A 20,000-nucleotide genomic window follows, 5' to 3' on the forward strand; every position below is an offset into this window, starting at 1 on the left:
ATTAATAATAAAGTTGAGTGTAGAAATCTGACCTGCTTCGTTTATGCGTGACTGACAAATATGCATCCCATTACGTTTATTAGTTTGTTTATGTTAAAACTGTTTAATCCATGGAAATGAATTGGAATTTTAAATGCAATTCAAAAACATAAATCTTAAACGTAGGCCTGAAATCCTTTTTTGCAGTGGCGTGAGTGATATGAAGACTGTAGTGATGATGTGCCGTGTGTGTGTCTCAGTCTCTTCCACACACTGTCATTGACGCGGCGCTCTGCTACTGTGCAATTTATGTGCAATTTGAGTCACTGCACATTGTTATCAGCTATTTTCAGCTTTAAGTGTTATGTACACATGTTCAGTGAACACGTTTAGCATTTTAATAACACTGGCAGACTCCGCCAGAAGAGCTTTTGGAGGGTGTGAATGAGAAAACAGACTCGCTTTGGGGAAATTTGTATTAATTACACAACAGAAGAAGAGCTGTTCCTTCCATATGTGACCTTCAGGCCAGACACACACTTCACGCCAAGTATGCAAACATTTGCATGCATTTTCAAGAGGTTTAGTATTGACTTTGCATTTAAAGTTTACATTTTACAAGTGCGTTGTGCATTGACAGGGAATCAAACCCTTTGGAAAGCAACAATGCACATGTACTTCGAGAATGCTTGAGGCGGTAATGTTGATGCTTTTGTTTAAGATGTTGTGTGAAGCGTGAATATGATTAGCACAAAGCTGCTTTAGGTAAATAAAAACAGAACATGACTTTAACTGTGTGTGAAGCGCACACTTCATTTACAGCCCTCCTGAAACACTCAGGTTTAACACTAACGGCAGAAAGTGAGAGCTTAAAGTCAAAGTTACAATAATATATTGGTTCAAATGTTGTTTAAGGGCTTCAAGGTCACGTAAGAACTGTGAATATTGCCTCTTTATTCAAGTAAATGAGATATAACCCTCAGTTCTGCTATAGAGACTCATCTAAATCACGAATCGCAAAGCTCTTATAGTTTTTGATGGCTTGTTCAAGACATAAATTCAGTTTAGTACAGTCCGTTAATGGAGATTAACTGTGCATGTGATGCAAAAAATGCTGTTCTTACTTAGTATTTTTGTCTTGTTTTCCAGCACAAATATCTAAACATTCTTAAATAAAGATGCATTTACTAGAGAAGCAAAATTACTGAAAATATGAAGTGTTTGATTAATCAAAATAAAGTGAGTTTATGCTTAAAACAAGAAGAAAAACAATCTGCCAATGAGGTCAGAAAAATAATCTAAAATTGAAGGGAAAACAAGTTTATTTTTCTGACTCCGTTGGCAGATATTGTTTTTTGATAAGTGTGAAGTCATTTCATTTTGCTTCTCCAGTAAAAGTATCTTGATTATATTAAAGACGATCTATTATGCCCTTTTACAAAGTCTTGCTTCTACTAGAACAGGTTTTCCTGCTTGAATGTTGATTATTCTCCTCATATTCTCCATTGTTGCAGCTCCTCTCTTCCCAGTCTGTCAGTAACGCTCTGTTTACTTCCTGTCTCTCTGAAGCCCCTCCTCCTGAAAGGCACACTGTGCTCTGATTGGTCAGCTGGATCGGTGTGTTGTGATTGGTCGAGCACTTCGAGTGTGTTTGGGAAATGTCCCGCCCCTTTCCATAACCACCAGTTTAACACACTACTAACTAACTCAACCAGGCCCCGCCCCTTTATTCTGCGCATTAATTATTATAATGAGGAATATTGTGATGTGTTCGTTCCCGGAAGAAACTCAAGACTAATGGAGGCGTTTCAGGAGTTCAGAAACACTGACGCTGATATAGAGAATAACTCAAACAGCAACATCACACACTAGAGAGAGATTACAGCATGATAGGAACGTCTTGTCCACTGATGTGTGGTCGGTGTTTCTCTGTAGTTGGGTGACCATGTGTTCGTGATGGCCAGTAACATGATGCAGGTGGAGGAACACGTTCTCTGGATGGCTCAGAATGAAGCTCGCGCGTGTACACGTATCGTCCAGTGTGTGGAGCGGATCGCAGATCTCGCGCTCAACGCCAACAACACCGCCATCTCGAAGGTGAAGCTCACACACGCTTTCATTCAGACACACTTCATAGGAAACATGGAGGAAAAAACAATGCTTTGTTGGTTATACCCAAACCATCTGTGAGCATTCAGAGCTGAACAAACTCTGAGCAGATTCTGACTTGAATGCCTCTGATTGGCCATTGCGTTCACACGCTCAACAAACAGCTCTGTGATTGGCTACAATGCTCAACGCTGCAAAACATGTTGTGAATAGAAAAACAGAGTTGTGTTTAAAAGCAACACTTATCACACTCCAAAACATGCTTTCTTATTTAGTATTTCTGTCTTGTTTCCAGTCCAAATATCTAAAAATTCTTAAATCAAGAAGCATTTGCTAGATATGTAAAATGGCATTAGAAAGTATATCTTGTTTTCTAAAAAAAAAAACTAAATTAAGTGAGTTTTTGCCTCAAACAAGCAGAATTATCTGCCAATGGAGTTTTTTTCTCACCCCATTGGCAGAAAATTTTGCTTGTTTTAAGTAAAAACTCACTTAATTTAGATTATTTTAAATCAGAAAACAATAGTTTAATAATAGAATTTGAATGAATGAATGAATGAGGCATTTATATAGCGCTTTCATATGTACTGCTGTACACCCAAAGGGCTTTACAATCATATTAGGGGTTCTCTCCTCAACCAGCACCAGAATTAAATTTAATAATTTAATAATGTAAATAGAATTTCTTGTCATTTTACTCATCTAGTAAATGCTTCTTGGAGTTTATATGTTTAATATCAATATTTCTTCTCACATTTGCGAGTTTATATCCCACAATTCTGACTTTATTTTTAGATACAAGTGTGAGAAATCAAGTCAGAATTGCGAGGTAAAAAGTCAGTAATTTTTCTATTCCATGACGGAAACAAGCTTCCATACAAAACACATTCAGTTGATTGATTTAAGAAAAATAAGCACTTTAAAAAAGGCGGAATATATGTATTTGTAGCCAATTTAAGCTGCAAAACAATATTATGCATGGAATGCATGCTTCTTTTGATTAAAAAAAACATTTATTTTGTGAATTGGCATGAATTACTCTTGAGATTTGCTCATTAAACGCTAATGAAAAGAGGTTTGTGCGCCGCTGATTTGTTCCCTGATGCATTGTGGGCCGTGGGATCCTAACGTTTGTTAATCTGATGACTAATACTGTACATGCTGTCTGTATCTCAGGTGGGTTTCTACTCCAACGCTGTAAATATTGACGTAATCACCATTTCTGAGCTTCTGGCCTGTTATTGTTCTGATAATGTAGGTTACAGACTCGGATCGTTAATGGAGTCTTTGTTTAGACTTTACATTTTCATAATCAGTCCTTGACTCACTCGTACAATGAATGATGTTTATTTTCCAACGAGCAATTAGTGTGAGGAAAGTAGGTCGCGTAACGTTGTGTGTGTGTGTGTGTGTGTGTGTGTGCAGGTTTCTGCTAACATCGCTCTGGAGGCCCTGATGGTCCCCCCGACTCTCATGGGTTTATTGTGTACGGCGGCTCTACTGCCCCCGGTGGCCGAACCGGGTCACGACGAGAGCGGATCACAGCGCACACACACCCTGCTCAACTTCAGATGTCACTCGGTTAATGTCTCCGGCTCACCCATGGCTCAGCTCAACCAGGTGAGAGTCAACACTAACCAACCACACTGTCAAACATTCAAGTAAATCAGACAGAATAACTGGTTTTTGGACTGGTTTTACACTGCAAAAATGATTTTCCTACTTAGTATTTTTGTCTTGTTTCCAGTCCAAATATCTAAAAATTCTTAAATCAAGATGCATTTACTAAAGTAGTAAAATGCCATAAGATGTTATGTCTTGTTGTCCGGGGGAATTAATCAAAATTAAGTACGTTTTTGCTTAAAACAAGCTAAATTATCTGCCAATGGGGTGAGAAAAATAATCCTGTTTCTGTTTTAATTTAAAAAAAAAAAATTCTTACCCAATTAGGAGATAATTTTGCTTGTTTTAAGCAAAAACTCACTTAATTTTGATTAATTCCCCCGGAAAACAAGACATAATATCTTATGGCATTTTACTCATCTAGTAAATGCATCTTGATTTAAGAATCTTTTGATATTTGGACTGGAAACAATACAAAAATACTAAGTAAGAAAAGCATTTTTGCAGTGTAATGGGTCCAAAAACCAGTTATTCTGTCCGATTTACTTGAATTAAGGCGAGAAACTTCAGGCAAAAGCATGTTTGTTCATGCACTGGTCTATTTTGCTTTCATAACAATGTCTACTTTCAGACTAGTGGAAAGAAAACTTCCCAAGTTTTTATTTTATTGCATTTTATTAATTTGCATCTGTATATATTCAATTTAAAGGCGTGAGTTTGAGTCAGAAATCTCCATTTCACACACACCAAACTTTACAGTTTTATTTTCTGAAGGTTCATTCATTTATCATCCGTCTGGTTTATATAACAGTTTATTTCCTGAAATGTTTTGACAATATTTTCTGATTTATTTTCAAAATCCGCTCTGTAAAAACCTTCAACTCTAATATGTCTTAATATTTTTCCAAATCTGGCTTTATCCAATGTTCAGATTTCTGTTCTCGAAATATGCATATTTAAGTAGTTAATGCCTCATTTGCACATTTAAATGTTTTACCCTGTTCACCCGGTTTAGGCTTAAAATAATTAATCATTTATACATTTGAAATACTTTTAATTAAATCATCTAAATATGATTCCCTAAATGCTTCAATGAGGTAATATTTTATTTAAATGTTTTTAAAATGTTTCACAATTTTATAATTAGACATATTTTAAATTATAAATATTGTTTTTAATTATTTTATTCTCTTGATTTTATGAGCAGTTTTTATGTCTTTGTCTCTCCGGTCAAGTGGTTAGAAGAACTATGAATTTTTAAACTCACTTAGGCTGCATTTATTTGATCAAAATACAGTATTTTTTAAAAAAAAAATAATATTCCAATGTAAATCAGCTGTTGTCTATGTGAATATACAGTAAAGTGTCATTTATTCCTGTGATCAAAGCTGTATTTTCAGTATCATTACTCCAGTCTTCAGTGTCACATGATCCTTCAGAGATCATTCTAATATGCTATAAATATATTGAAATATTACAAGTTTAATTGTATAAATATATTACAAACTTTATATCAAATAAATTCAGTCTTTGCAAACAGATATTAAAAAATCCAAACGTGTGGCCGCCAGTGTACTAACACACTTTGTTTATTTGTTTACCTGCATATCATGTGACCATTAACTGACATCAAAGAACTCTGAATATGTTTTTAAATGATTGCAATATAGCTAAAAATATCAAGGGAACTTCAAGCAATTATTTTAGCTCAAATGAGTTCGGCTGACGAAAACCGTTTGCAAATATTAATCGTGTGGTGTAATTCAGAGAGACTATAAAGATGACAAACACTCTCGGGGAGACGCGGTGCCTTTCAGTTTAAAGATCCAGTAATCTCTTAGTTTGATTTGTGATGGTTCTCAGATTTGACACACTCATGGAAATGCTTGATAGTTCTGGATTGTTCTATGATAATTATGCTGTGTGTGTAGAACATGTACATTAAGTGTATCTTTAGTTGAGCTCATGATGGAGCAGAACATTGGTCTAATGAGGAGCAACAGTGAAGTTCACTATAAATCACATGAGCGCTGGAGGCTGATCTTGTGTGTGTGTGTGTGTGTGTGTCAGTCTCAGGATCTGGTTAACTGATCATCATTCTGCCCTAGTGCACACTAACAAGTGAACGACCCGCTGCTTTCTATTTGGAATACATTTTGATCAGGACTTTATTTGCCGGCTGTGTGTCAGAGTTGCCTCTGGGAGATTTAGATCATTCATAATGATCACATCATTCACATACAGTTTTATATAACGTTTAAATCAAATATTACGAAGTCCATGTTGTCATCCGTCGGCCCTTACAGGAAACGTTCAGGCGAAAATGAAAATCCATGGCTTCGTCCCAATTCACCTACTTATACTACGCCCTAAAAGTATGTACTCTTTTTGTGAAGTAAAAGTACATACTTTTGAGTGTGTAGCACAAGATTAGGCAAGCTTTGAGACATACAACTTCGTCATCTTTAACGGACAGATCTGTGGCGTGCATCCTGTCACCGTAAACTGGCCTGTAAATCATCCGGTCACCGTAAACTGACCTGTCAATCATCCGGTCACCGTAAACTGGCCTGTCAATCATCCGGTCACCGTAAACTGGCCTGTCAATCATCCGGTCACCGTAAACTGACCTGTCAATCATCCTGTCACCGTAAACTTGTCACGGAACACACACAGGAGGCAGAAAATCCAAGAGCAGTAGTCTTTTAATATAAGGGAAATCCAAACTCGTAGTCATCCATGCAGGGGTCAAAATCCAATAAGGCAATCCAAAACACAAGACCAAAACATGAACAAGAACAGGCAGCAAACAGGAACAGAAGTGTGCGGACATTAATCAAGGACTCCGTAACAAACACTAACACAGACAGGGAATATATACACACAGAACTAACAAGGTGATGGGAAACAGCTGAGTGCAATAATCAGATAAGTGACAGAACAGAATGCTGGGAATTGTAGTCTAATGTGAATGACACCGTGAGAACGAGGACCTCTAGTGATAACCCAGGGAAACACAACCAGACACTGTGACAGAACCTCCCCTCTACGGAGCGGCTACCAGACGCTCCATGACAGTACACAAGACAACCCAAGAGTCCAAGAGGAAGGTGTAATATGGAAAATCCAAGGGAGGGATGGGAGGGCCAGGACCATGAAAGGGAACAGAAACAGGGGGTGATGGTTTAGCCGGCAGCCAGGGCGAACCAGAAAGTCCATCGGGCGGCCAGGGCGAAGCAGACGACGCATCGGGCGGCCAGGGCGAAGCAGACGACCCATCTGGCGGCCAGGGCGATGCAGACGACCCATCGGGCGGCCAGGGCGATGGTGAAGACCCCTCGGGCGGCCAGGGCGATGGTGAAGACCCCTCGGGCGGCCAGGGCGATGGTGAAGACCCCTCGGGCGGCCAGGGCGGTAAAGACCCCTCGGGCGGCCAGGGCGGTGAAGACCCCTCGGGCGGCCAGGGCGGTAAAGACGACCCATCGGGCGGCCAGGGCGGTGAAGACGACCCATCGGGCGGCCAGGGCGGTGAAGACGACCCATCGGGCGGCCAGGGCGGTGAAGACGACCCATCGGGCGGCCAGGGCGGTGAAGACGACCCATCGGGCGGCCAGGGCGGAGACGACGATCCATCGGGCGGCCAGGGCGTAGAAGACCCCTCGGGCGGCCAGGGCGGAGAAGACCCCTCGGGCGGCCAGGGCGGAGAAGACCCCTCGGGCGGCCAGGGCGGAGAAGACCCCTCGGGCGGCCAGGGCGGAGAAGACCCCTCGGGCGGCAAGGGCGGAGAAGACCCCTCGGGCGGCCAGGGCAGTGATACCGGCTCAGGATCAGACACCGGCTCAGGATCAGACACCGGCTCAGGATCAGACACCGGCTCAGGATCAGACACCGGCTCAGGATCAGACACCGGCTCAGGATCAGACACAAAAACTATAACAGCCACAAGAACAGAAACAAACACAGAAACAAACACTGGCTCTGGAACGGGCACTGGCTCTGCCTCCGGCCCTGGAACAGACACTGGCTCCGGCCCTGGAACAGACACTGGCTCCGGCCCCGGAACAGACACTGGCTCCGGCCCCGGAACAGACACTGGCTCCGGCCCCGGAACAGACACTGGCTCTGGCCCCGGAACAGACACTGGCTCCGGCCCCGGAACAGACACTGGCTCCGGCCCTCGAACGGCAGACACAGGCATGTCCAGGATCCGAGCCAGACGCTCCAGATAGTCCAGGTCCATGAAGGCAGACAGCACTGGCTCTGACTCCGGCTCTGGAACAGGCAATGGCTCTGCCTCTGGCTCTGGCTCCGGCTCATGAGTGGGCACTGGCTCTGCCTCCAGCTCTGGAACGGGCACTGGCTCTGCCTCCGGCTCTGGAACAGCAGACACTGGCTCCGGCTCTGGAACAGGAGACACTGGCTCCGGCTCTGGAACAGGAGACACTGGCTCCGGCTCTGGAACAGCAGACACGGGCATGTCCAGGATCCGAGCCAGACGCTCCAGATAATCCAGGTCCATGAAGGCAGACAGAACATGAACAGTCTCTGACTGGGCAGACAGAACATGAACAGTCTCTGACTGGGCAGACGGGACGTGAACAGTCTCTGACTGGGCAGACGGGACGTGAACAGTCTCTGACTGGGCAGACGGGACGTGAACAGTCTCTGACTGGGCAGACGGAACGTGAACAGTCTCTGACTGGGCAGACGGGACGTGAACAGTCTCTGACTGGGCAGACGGGACGTGAACAGTCTCTGACTGGGCAGACGGGACGTGAACAGTCTCTGACTGGGCAGACGGGACGTGAACAGTCTCTGACTGGGCAGACGGGACGTGAACAGTCTCTGACTGGGCAGACGGGACGTGAACAGTCTCTGACTGGGCAGACGGGACGTGAACAGTCTCTGACTGGGCAGACGGGACGTGAACAGTCTCTGACTGGGCAGACGGGACGTGAACAGTCTCTGACTGGGCAGACGGGACGTGAACAGTCTCTGACTGGGCAGACGGGACGTGAACAGTCTCTGGCTGGGCAGACGGGACGTGAACAGTCTCTGGCTGGGCAGACGGGACGTGAACAGTCTCTGACTGGGCAGACGGGACGTGAACAGTCTCTGACTGGGCAGACGGAACGTGAACAGTCTCTGACTGGGCAGACGGGATGTGAACAGTCTCTGACTGGGCAGACAGAACATGAACAGTCTCTGACTGGGCAGACAGAACATGAACAGTCTCTGACTGGGCAGACGGGACGTGAACAGTCTCTGACTGGGCAGACGGGACGTGAACAGTCTCTGACTGGGCAGACGGGACGTGAACAGTCTCTGACTGGGCAGACGGGACGTGAACAGTCTCTGACTGGGCAGACGGGACGTGAACAGTCTCTGACTGGGCAGACGGGACGTGAACAGTCTCTGACTGGGCAGACGGGACGTGAACAGTCTCTGACTGGGCAGACGGGACGTGAACAGTCTCTGACTGGGCAGACGGGACGTGAACAGTCTCTGACTGGGCAGACGGGACGTGAACAGTCTCTGACTGGGCAGACGGGACGTGAACAGTCTCTCGCTGGGCAGACGTGACGTGAACAGTCTCTGACTGGGCAGACGGGACGTGAACAGTCTCTGGCTGGGCAGACGGGACGTGAACAGTCTCTGACTGGGCAGACGGGACGTGAACAGTCTCTGGCTGGGCAGACGGGACGTGAACAGTCTCTGGCTGGGCAGACGGGACGTGAACAGTCTCTGGCTGGGCAGACGGGACGTGAACAGTCTCTGGCTGGGCAGACGGGACGTGAACAGTCTCTGACTGGGCAGACGGGACGTGAACAGTCTCTGGCTGGGCAGACGGGACGTGAACAGTCTCTGACTGGGCAGACGGGACGTGAACAGTCTCTGACTGGGCAGACGGGACGTGAACAGTCTCTGGCTGGGCAGACGGGACGTGAACAGTCTCTGGCTGGGCAGACGGGACGTGAACAGTCTCTGACTGGGCAGACGGGACGTGAACAGTCTCTGACTGGGCAGACGGGACGTGAACAGTCTCTGGCTGGGCAGACGGGACGTGAACAGTCTCTGGCTGGGCAGACGGGACGTGAACAGTCTCTGGCTGGGCAGACGGGACGTGAACAGTCTCTGGCTGGGCAGACGGGACGTGAACAGTCTCTGGCTGGGCAGACGGGACGTGAACAGTCTCTCGACCACCTCCTCCACTGCGACCTCCACGGGTCCCGCGAAACTTGACCAATCGGGTCCCCTTAAAAAACTCCCTTCTCTCCCGCTCGGTGGCTGGGGAAGAGATGTTACAAAACATACCGCTGGATTAGGTGTGACGGAGTCCTTCTGTCACGGAACACACACAGGAGGCAGAAAATCCAAGAGCAGTAGTCTTTTAATATAAGGGAAATCCAAACTCGTAGTCATCCATGCAGGGGTCAAAATCCAATAAGGCATTCCAAAACACAAGACCAAAACATGAACAAGAACAGGCAGCAAACAGGAACAGAAGTGTGCGGACATTAATCAAGGACTCCGTAACAAACACTAACACAGACAGGAAATATATATACACACAGAACTAACAAGGTGATGGGAAACAGCTGAGTGCAATAATCAGATAAGTGACAGAACAGAATGCTGGGAATTGTAGTCTAATGTGAATGACACCGTGAGAACGAGGACCTCTAGTGATAACCCAGGGAAACACAACCAGACACTGTGACAAAACTGGCCTGTCAATCATCCGGTCATCGTAAACTGGCCTGTCAATCATCCGGTCACCGTAAACTGGCCTGTCAATCATCCGGTCACCGTAAACTGGCCTGTCAATCATCCGGTCACCGTAAACTGGCCTGTCAATCATCCGGTCACCGTAAACTGGCCTGTCAATCATCCGGTCACCGTAAACTACCCTGTCAATCATCCGGTCACCGTAAACTGGCCTGTCAATCATCCTATCACTGTAAACTGCCCTGTCAATCATCCTGTCACCGTAAACTGGCCTGTCAATCATCCTGTCACCGTAAACTGCCGTACATGAATCATCTTTCACAGTTAAAATCCTCCATTCAATCTAATTTAATTTCCTACCGTTTCGGAGAGAAATGTTGTCGCACGTTGATCTGCAGTCGTGGGTCTTTCATGCGGAGACTCTCCTTATGTGTTTGTAATTTGAATGTAATGATGCATTTAAAAGTTAATGGCGAAACATATCTTTACAAAAGTTCACAATGATGCAATATAATGTAGCCAACATTGAATAAATACATTTTCGTCAGGTTAGATACTGATAATGAATCACTCAAACCCCTTTATCTAAACCTCTCTACATAACGCGCGTCCTCCATGTCTGTAGTTTTTAACACTTTTCACTCGTGTTTGTAGTTCTAACCGAATAGAGAGCCTAAGCCCCTCCCCTCCGCTTCCGGCTCATGGGACCTTATTTCGGAAAAAATATGTATGGTAGTCAATGGCGAGAGACAACTTATCTTTTTATTCCGTCTGAACTGTGCCCTGAATTACACATATGATGTTTGTCAATTTAAAAGATAATTATGAAAGTCAAGAAAGTCGCAGTTTGTCATAAAACAGAAGAGTGACATTTAGTTTTATGTGAAAATCGCTCAATGAACTACATCTCCCGGGAAGCGAAACAACGAGCGAGATCCGCTGCTCGTGTGTGTGCAGTCTGGTACAAAACACTCGATGACGGCGTAACGTTACGATTATAGCGTAAGACTATAGAAACAATGTGGGTGGGTAATATCAGCCGTTATCGTGCGCATCGATCTGCACTTCGGATTCTGACCGGGAATAGTGGGCCATCCGGGTCTCTTAGGAACACTCATTTCAACATACTACGATTTGGGACGTACTAATTCTATTTTCGAATACTATTTAGGACGGATAGTATGCGAGTTGGGACGCAGCACATTATTTACTCAACTCTAGAAAGGACATGTGACTCGTGCACTGCATTTCAGATCTTCTGAAGTCATGTGATCCTTTGGAACAGAATCTGAAATAGTGTTCATTTTACTATAATTTGCATATCCATGAGTGAATGAGTGGATAAATGTGGTGCTAAATGCAAAATTAAATGTAAATGATGACAAAACGTTCCTCTTGAGTGAATTCTTCCTGAACTCTTTTACACGCGTGATGAAGAAACATGAACTCGAGAGGAGTTTAGCTGTTTATAATTGGACAGAAACGTCGCGACTCACTGCATTAATATAAAAATATTTTGGTGAAATAGACAAAATCTAATTTTCATTTAATTTCCAGTGAAAAAAACTATATTATGAAATACGTAGTTACTGTGATATAAAATTACATGTCATCTAACATTTTGACCCAGCCCTGTATACAGTACATATATATATTTTCTTTTTTTTACCAAAATAGATTTTAAGATTGTTATTTTGCCTTTTGAATGTTTAAGCATAATATATTTCATTATATTTTTAAATATATTTCAAAATATATTATGCATATTTTAATATATAATATATTATACTATCTTAATATATTATTTAAATATAAATACATACATATTAACCAAAATGTATTTTAAAATTGGAAATGTCTTTCTGCCCCAAAATATATTTTCCCTTTAAATGTTTATTTAAATTGTACAATATATTTCCTTAATAAATATATTGTGTGTGTATATGTGTGTGTGTGTGTGTGTGTGTGTGTGTGTGTGTATATGTGTGTGTATATACTGCATATATATACTTAACCAGTCTTTTTAAATTTTACAGCATTGAAAGGTTTAAGCAAAATATATTTTACAAATATATTCTGGCAACAACAATTTCTTGTTGTATTTAAGGTTTTTGTGTGTGTGTGTCCATGCATCTGTGAGGTTTCCTGATGCGTGTGTGTGTGTGTCTCCTCCTCCGTTTGTTCCCGTGTCTGTGTGTTTATGCCGTTGCATCTGCAGAACTGCATTAAAGATGTATTGCGCATCTCTGACACACACTCACCTGCGTCAAGCTGAAAGAGAAACGCCTCTGAATGCTAAACCACTGGAAGCGTTTCATCGCCGCTGCGCTAGAGAGACAGAGAGAGGGAAGAAAAGGAGAGAGTCCGTCTGTAAATGATCACGCTGAATAAGTGTAAAGATAAAGATCGACAGCTAAAGCATCGACTCGGACCCGTGAGGGCGGAATAAAACACGACAGTTCATGTGAATTTGAGGCTTCTCTATAATCAGCATCGGTTGCTTTGACTGGGTCATGGTCTGTTTTTTTATTTTCACTGGTAATTATATAGCCATACGCCAGTCCATTTGTGTATGCAAATGATATTGTCGTAATACTGCCGATATTAAGATTTCCAGAAGTGAATCATTCATGTCCGGAGTAGTTTAAACTGCGAGGAGTTTCCCTGAAGTGACCCAGCACACACAGGTAGTGTGTGTTCTTCAGGCTCTCAGGTGTTGATTTCAGTAAGAGACTGTCTGTGATCTGCAGGAGTGATGCTTGATTCGCTGAGCGTGTGTGTGTGTGTGTGTGTGTGTGTGTGTGTGTGGCTGACGTGTCGTGACTGACCTTTACAGCAACTCTCTCCCAGCTAACAGGGAATGTTCTCTCAAAGTTACGAACAAACATTCTTCCAGTAATGTTACTAGAATGTTCATTCAAAATAATGTCCTTAAAACTATTAACATAAAAATCATATTTATGCATCGTTCATTGAATGTTTTTTACCTGAAGCGTTTAGTAACGTTTTTTTTTTTAAATGTAACCACTTGTTTCAGAGAACATTCAAAAGTAACATTCCAATAATTTTTGAAGAATGATTAAATGGAATGTTCCCCTAACATTTGCATAAACAAGAATTTTAATATATATAAAAAAGTGATTTAGACATTTTAAACACTCACATTCAGAAATAATGTTCTAACAACTTCATGGGAATGCGAGTATCAGCTATAAACAAAACTATGTTCTAAGAATGATTGCATTCCCATATATGTGTGTGTGTGTGTAAGTGTGTTTTCAGTTTTTTTTTATTTGCCTCCTTGTTTGTTTAATTATAGTATTACCACAAATAATGTGTAAAGCAGCTCAGACAGTTTGATCACAGAGGAATGTGATGAGAAATGTGTGATCTCTAACACAACTTGAGACGTTTCTTGATCTCTAGAGGAGAAGTGTGTGAGTTTTACCAGGACCTTTTTCTCAGGAGGAACATCTGAGAAGCCGGACACTTCAGCAAATGTCTCCATTTGTTCTCCATTAAATCAAATCGAGAGAGAAACCACTGAGAATGTGAAGTATTAAATGGTTCTTATTCGTCAAAGTCTCTCTTTCTCATTCTAGCTTAATCAAATCTAAGCAATATAATACAATACACTTATGAAACACACACATCCCATCGGCTACGTTTACATGCAACCAAACAATCCGTTAGTAATGGGATTGACGGCTCAATCGGACTGGAAAGCCTTCATGTAAACACCTTAATCGATCCGATTGAGCTCGACCCGAATGACATTGCGACCGGATTGAAAGGAGTGGTTTATTCCTTTTCTAATCCGACCGAGAGAACATGTAAACACTTGATCGGATTGAAAACCGAAACTGAAAGGACTGCGCATGTGCAATGACGTAGAAATAGCGTAATGACGTGTGACGCGCTGAACGAGCTGTTCTCCTGATGAATAAAGTGTCGTATAAATGAGTTTCCGTCTTTCTATAATCCTCCTTTCCCTCAGTGTGTGTGTAGTGGAGCAGGCTGATATTAGGCTGCTGCGTTCACACCGGACGCGAATAGCGCGTCAAATTCGCGTCTACCGCGACAAGTTTGACGCTTGCCCACTTTCGGTAGAGATCCACTTTTGCTACACGACAGTCGCGTGGTGTCGCGACGCCTCCCCACATTTGTACGTTGATGGGCGTTCCTCAAGTTTACCGCTATGGGCGTGGTAAAAACAAAAGTTTGAAGCGAAATTTACGCGCGTCAGAGGCGAAATCCGGAGGCGAAAGTTTCGAAACCCGTTGGCGGCCATCTTTTTAGATGTTTATCGAGCATTAGCATTAGCATTAGCATTATTCGAGAGAGTCACCGCTCGTATATGCTCTGGAGAGCAGAAACAGCTGCGTAGGGGACATCGTCGCTGTACTCGGGTCCACCTGACCCTCCGGAGGGTTTCAGGAGTTTCACAATTTGCTCCAGGAGCTAGGTTTGGTGGACCTAACGGTGAGGACGCTGACGAGGACAGCGTAGGCCGTATAAGGCCTCGGCCTCGAGTGGTCTATGCCTGTCGATCCCGCGCTCTACAGCCGGCGCGAGGTTCACCCTCATCCGCATCCACCTAATCTGTCATTTATTTTTGTTTTGATAATAAATGGAGCCTCCAAAAGTGAAACCTGTCCTGTGATTTTTTAAAAATGTTTGTATACACTAAATTGCGTTTGTTGTCTTTACATTAGAATAATACTGTTTCATATAATCTAGAATAGATATGGAATAAATAGCATTCAATACAAAATGAGTATCTCTCATATATTGAAATCGAGTTTTTTATGTGAAGGATTTGCTTTGCACACCAAGCATTTTAGTCATATTACAAAATAATTTATTGAGGCCAAACATAAAATAACATTATAAACTGTCACTTCACCACGTGCCAGCAGCGAGCAGGCTCCTGATTGGTTAACGTGGCGCGAATTGACGCAGAAGTTCAGATTTTTCAACTCGGGCGGCAGACGCGAATTCGCGTCAAACGCGAGAATGCACAAAAAGCACTACATAAAACATTTGCGCGTAACACGCTTAACGCGCCAGACGCTCAATTCGCGCCATTTGCGAGAATTTGACGCGCGAATGAGGCGTATTCGCGTCTACCGCGCGGCGCTCTACGCCTCATTCGTGCCGCAGGAATTTTTTACGCGCGTAACGCGTCTTTGCATTGACTTAACATTGAAATCACTCGCGCTGACGTGCTATTCGCATCCGGTGTGAACGCACCATTTGTCTGCTGTTTAAAATAATGAACCGATGTATGATGGTTATTATGCGCAAACAGCGGGAAACTCCATATTCACGCATGTCAATAATATATCCCGATTTGAAGCTTGTGACATATAAACGCGCACATCAACCTGATCACATGTTCAGCGTTCATGTAAACACTACATTCAGAGTGAATTCACTCCAATTGAAACAAAAGTTGTGCATGCATCTGATATATTCTCTTCATGGCTGCTGTTCAAACCCCAAATCTCATTATGTGTTAATTCTCTCAGTCATGAATGAGCTCTACATGATCTCCGACGAGTTACTTTTCTCATCTACACTCCCAAAAACGAGGAAGGACGTTTGCTAATTGCCCTGCAATCTGTGTGTATGAGGCTCATCTGTGGGCTTCAATTAAAACTGAGATGAAGCCGATCGGAGGATCCCGAGATCCCGAGCCGGAGCGTTCAGGGTCACTAATTACCTCTAAAACACCTCGTTACGTTAAACTGGGAATACAGCTGGGAGTTACTCTCACTCACGGTCTGTGTCTGGGAGAGTTTGTGTGTGTAAAGCCTGGAATACACGACTTTTGCTCAGATATGAGATCTGGGTGAGTCGGCAGAAGTTGCCGAATGTCCAACACGATCTCATGAAAATGCATAGCTATAGCACGAATTGTATATGCAATTGTATATGCAAAAATGTGCATATGATACGCTCTGTAAACCCCTTGGGTCGGATCAGTGGTGTGGAGTATGTGTGTATTACTAGTTGAGCATGCGAAAACATAACTGCATTTCATATGCACGTCAAAACTATTTTTTTTCTGTATAAATTGCACGATAAATACAATTCGTGCTATAGAGACGCACTTTCATGAGATCGGGCTGGAATGAGCCGGTCTGCAGATTTTGTGCGTTCAAAGTTGACAGAATTCACAGAAAATCACGTAGAATATGATGATTCGATACATATCAAGATACTGAACTCACGATACGATATTATTGCGATACTCCAAGGCATATGATAAAAGGTTAACAAACAAAAAAAGTTGATTAAAATGCTAAATTTGGTTTTACATTGTGTGTGTAAATGAATAGACTTGGACTCGGTGCTTAAACCCAAAGCACAGGACAATAGAGACACCAGAATAACAATATTCATGATTCTGAAACTGAAAACAATTATTTTAGCCGAATATGCTTGCACTCTTTCACTGACTAGATATATTTAAAATAATGTAGGACACTTTTTAAACATTTGGCATTATCAGGACACACAAATATCCCCACATTGCATAATATTCAACATTATATATAGTAGTTTAATGTAGTATTGACACTACAACTCTGAAAACTTTCATTTCAGTAATTTTTTCATTTTGGGTGAACTGTCCACAATACATATGGTTGCATTTTAGTATTACGATATACTGTGATATGATATATTGTTACACCCCTACAAACTAGGTAAGCGTCTTTCATTGCTCTGTGACTCAGAGTCGTTGATGTACTGTGTGTTCTCACACCTTTCTGTCACGGCCAATATCACATCTTACAGTAGTGTTTCTCTGAGATTTACAGTGGTGTTTCTCTGAGATTTACAGTAGTGTTTCTCTGAGATTTACAGTAGTGTTTCTCTGAGATTTACAGTAGTGTTTCTCTGAGATTTACAGTAGTGTTTCTCTGAGATCTACAGTAGTGTTTCTCTTAGATTTACTGTAGTGTTTCTGAGATTTACAGTAGTGTTTCTCTGAGATCTACAGTAGTGTTTCTCTGAGATTTACAGTAGTGTTTCTCTGAGATTTACAGTAGTGTTTCTCTGAGATCTACAGTAGTGTTTCTCTGAGATTTACAGTGGTGTTTCTCTGAGATTTACAGTAGTGTTTCTCTGAGATCTACAGTAGTGTTTCTCTTAGATTTACTGTAGTGTTTCTCTGAGATTTACAGTAGTGTTTCTCTGAGATTTACAGTAGTGTTTCTCTGAGATCTACAGTAGTGTTTCTCTGAGATCTACAGTAGTGTTTCTCTGAGATCTACAGTAGTGTTTCTCTGAGATGTACAGTAGTGTTTCTCTGAGATTTACAGTAGTGTTTCTCTGTGATTTACAGTAGTGTTTCTCTGAGATTTACAGTAGTGTTTCTCTGAGATTTACTGTAGTGTTTCTCTGAGATTTACTGTAGTGTTTCTCTGAGATTTACAGTAGTGTTTCTCTGAGATCTACAGTGGTGTTTCTCTGAGATCTACAGTGGTGTTTCTCTGAGATTTACAGTAGTGTTTCTCTGAGATTTACAGTAGTGTTTCTCTGAGATTTACAGTAGTTTTTCTCTGAGATTTACAGTAGTGTTTCTCTGAGATTTACAGTAGTGTTTCTCTGAGATCTACAGTAGTGTTTCTCTGAGATTTACTGTAGTGTTTCTCTGAGATTTACAGTAGTGTTTCTCTGAGATCTACAGTAGTGTTTCTCTGAGATCTACAGTAGTGTTTCTCTGAGATCTACAGTAGTGTTTCTCTGAGATCTACAGTAGTGTTTCTCTGAGATTTACAGTAGTGTTTCTCTGAGATTTACAGTAGTGTTTCTCTGTGATTTACAGTAGTGTTTCTCTGAGATTTACAGTAGTGTTTCTCTGAGATTTACAGTAGTGTTTCTCTGAGATTTACAGTAGTGTTTCTCTGAGATTTACAGTAGTGTTTCTCTGAGATCTACAGTGGTGTTTCTCTGAGATCTACAGTGGTGTTTCTCTGAGATTTACAGTAGTGTTTCTCTGAGATTTACAGTAGTGTTTCTCTGAGATTTACAGTAGTGTTTCTCTGAGATTTACAGTAGTGTTTCTCTGAGATCTACAGTAGTGTTTCTCTGAGATCTACAGTGGTGTTTCTCTGAGACTTACAGTAGTGTTTCTCTGAGATTTACAGTAGTGTTTCTCTGAGATTTACAGTAGTTTCTCTGAGATTTACAGTAGTGTTTCTCTGAGATTTACAGTAGTGTTTCTCTGAGATTTACAGTAGTGCTTCTCTGAGATTTACAGTAGTGTTTCTCTGAGATTTACAGTAGTGTTTCTCTGTGATTTACAGTAGTGTTTCTCTGAGATTTACAGTAGTGTTTCTCTGTGATTTACAGTAGTGCTTCTCTGTGATTTACAGTAGTGTTTCTCTGAGATTTACAGTAGTGTTTCTCTGAGATTTACAGTAGTGTTTCTCTGAGATTTACAGTAGTGTTTCTCTGAGATTTACAGTAGTGTTTCTCTGTGATTTACAGTAGTGTTTCTCTGAGATTTACAGTAGTTTTTCTGAGATTTACAGTGGTGTTTCTCTGAGATTTACAGTGGTGTTTCTCTGAGATTTACAGTAGTGTTTCTCTGAGATTTACAGTAGTGTTTCTCTGTGATTTACAGTGGTGTTTCTCTGAGATTTACAGTAGTGTTTCTCTGAGATTTACAGTAGTTTCTCTGAGATCTCTGAGATTTACAGTAGTTTCTCTGAGATTTACAGTAGTTTATCTGAGATTTACTGTGGTGTGTCTCTGAGATTTACAGTAGTGTTTCTCTGAGATTTACAGTAGTTTCTCTGATTTACAGTAGTGTTTCTCTGAGATTTACAGTAGTGTTTCTCTGAGATCTACAGTGGTGTTTCTCTGAGATTTACAGTAGTGTTTCTCTGAGATTTACAGTAGTGTTTCTCTGAGATTTACAGTAGTGTTTCTCTGAGATCTACAGTAGTGTTTCTCTGAGATCTACAGTGGTGTTTCTCTGAGACTTACAGTAGTGTTTCTCTGAGATTTACAGTAGTGTTTCTCTGAGATTTACAGTAGTTTCTCTGAGATTTACAGTAGTGTTTCTCTGAGATTTACAGTAGTGTTTCTCTGAGATTTACAGTAGTGCTTCTCTGAGATTTACAGTAGTGTTTCTCTGAGATTTACAATAGTGTTTCTCTGTGATTTACAGTAGTGTTTCTCTGAGATTTACAGTAGTGTTTCTCTGTGATTTACAGTAGTGCTTCTCTGTGATTTACAGTAGTGTTTCTCTGAGATTTACAGTAGTGTTTCTCTGAGATTTACAGTAGTGTTTCTCTGAGATTTACAGTAGTGTTTCTCTGAGATTTACAGTAGTGTTTCTCTGAGATTTACAGTAGTGTTTCTCTGTGATTTACAGTAGTGTTTCTCTGAGATTTACAGTAGTTTTTCTGAGATTTACAGTGGTGTTTCTCTGAGATTTACAGTGGTGTTTCTCTGAGATTTACAGTAGTGTTTCTCTGAGATTTACAGTAGTGTTTCTCTGAGATTTACAGTAGTGTTTCTCTGTGATTTACAGTGGTGTT

At 42.0% G+C, this 20,000-nt stretch overlaps 1 protein-coding gene across 1 annotated transcript in view; it reads left to right on the forward strand.

Annotated features, from left to right (window-relative positions):
* LOC130072194 (adhesion G protein-coupled receptor A3) overlaps positions 1-20,000 on the forward strand; it is a 221,027-nt gene that overhangs the window by 77,587 nt on the left and 123,440 nt on the right. Inside the window, exons 11-12 of the mRNA XM_056237207.1 lie at positions 1,915-2,076; positions 3,514-3,708. Of these exons, the coding sequence (XP_056093182.1) occupies positions 1,915-2,076; positions 3,514-3,708 (357 nt within the window). The remainder of the gene's footprint in view (positions 1-1,914; positions 2,077-3,513; positions 3,709-20,000) is intronic.

The sequence above is a fragment of the Rhinichthys klamathensis genome, unplaced genomic scaffold (genome assembly GCF_029890125.1).
Source record: "Rhinichthys klamathensis goyatoka isolate OS25496 unplaced genomic scaffold, OSU_Roscu_1.1 h1tg000482l_1, whole genome shotgun sequence".
Lineage (NCBI taxonomy): Eukaryota > Metazoa > Chordata > Actinopteri > Cypriniformes > Leuciscidae > Rhinichthys > Rhinichthys klamathensis.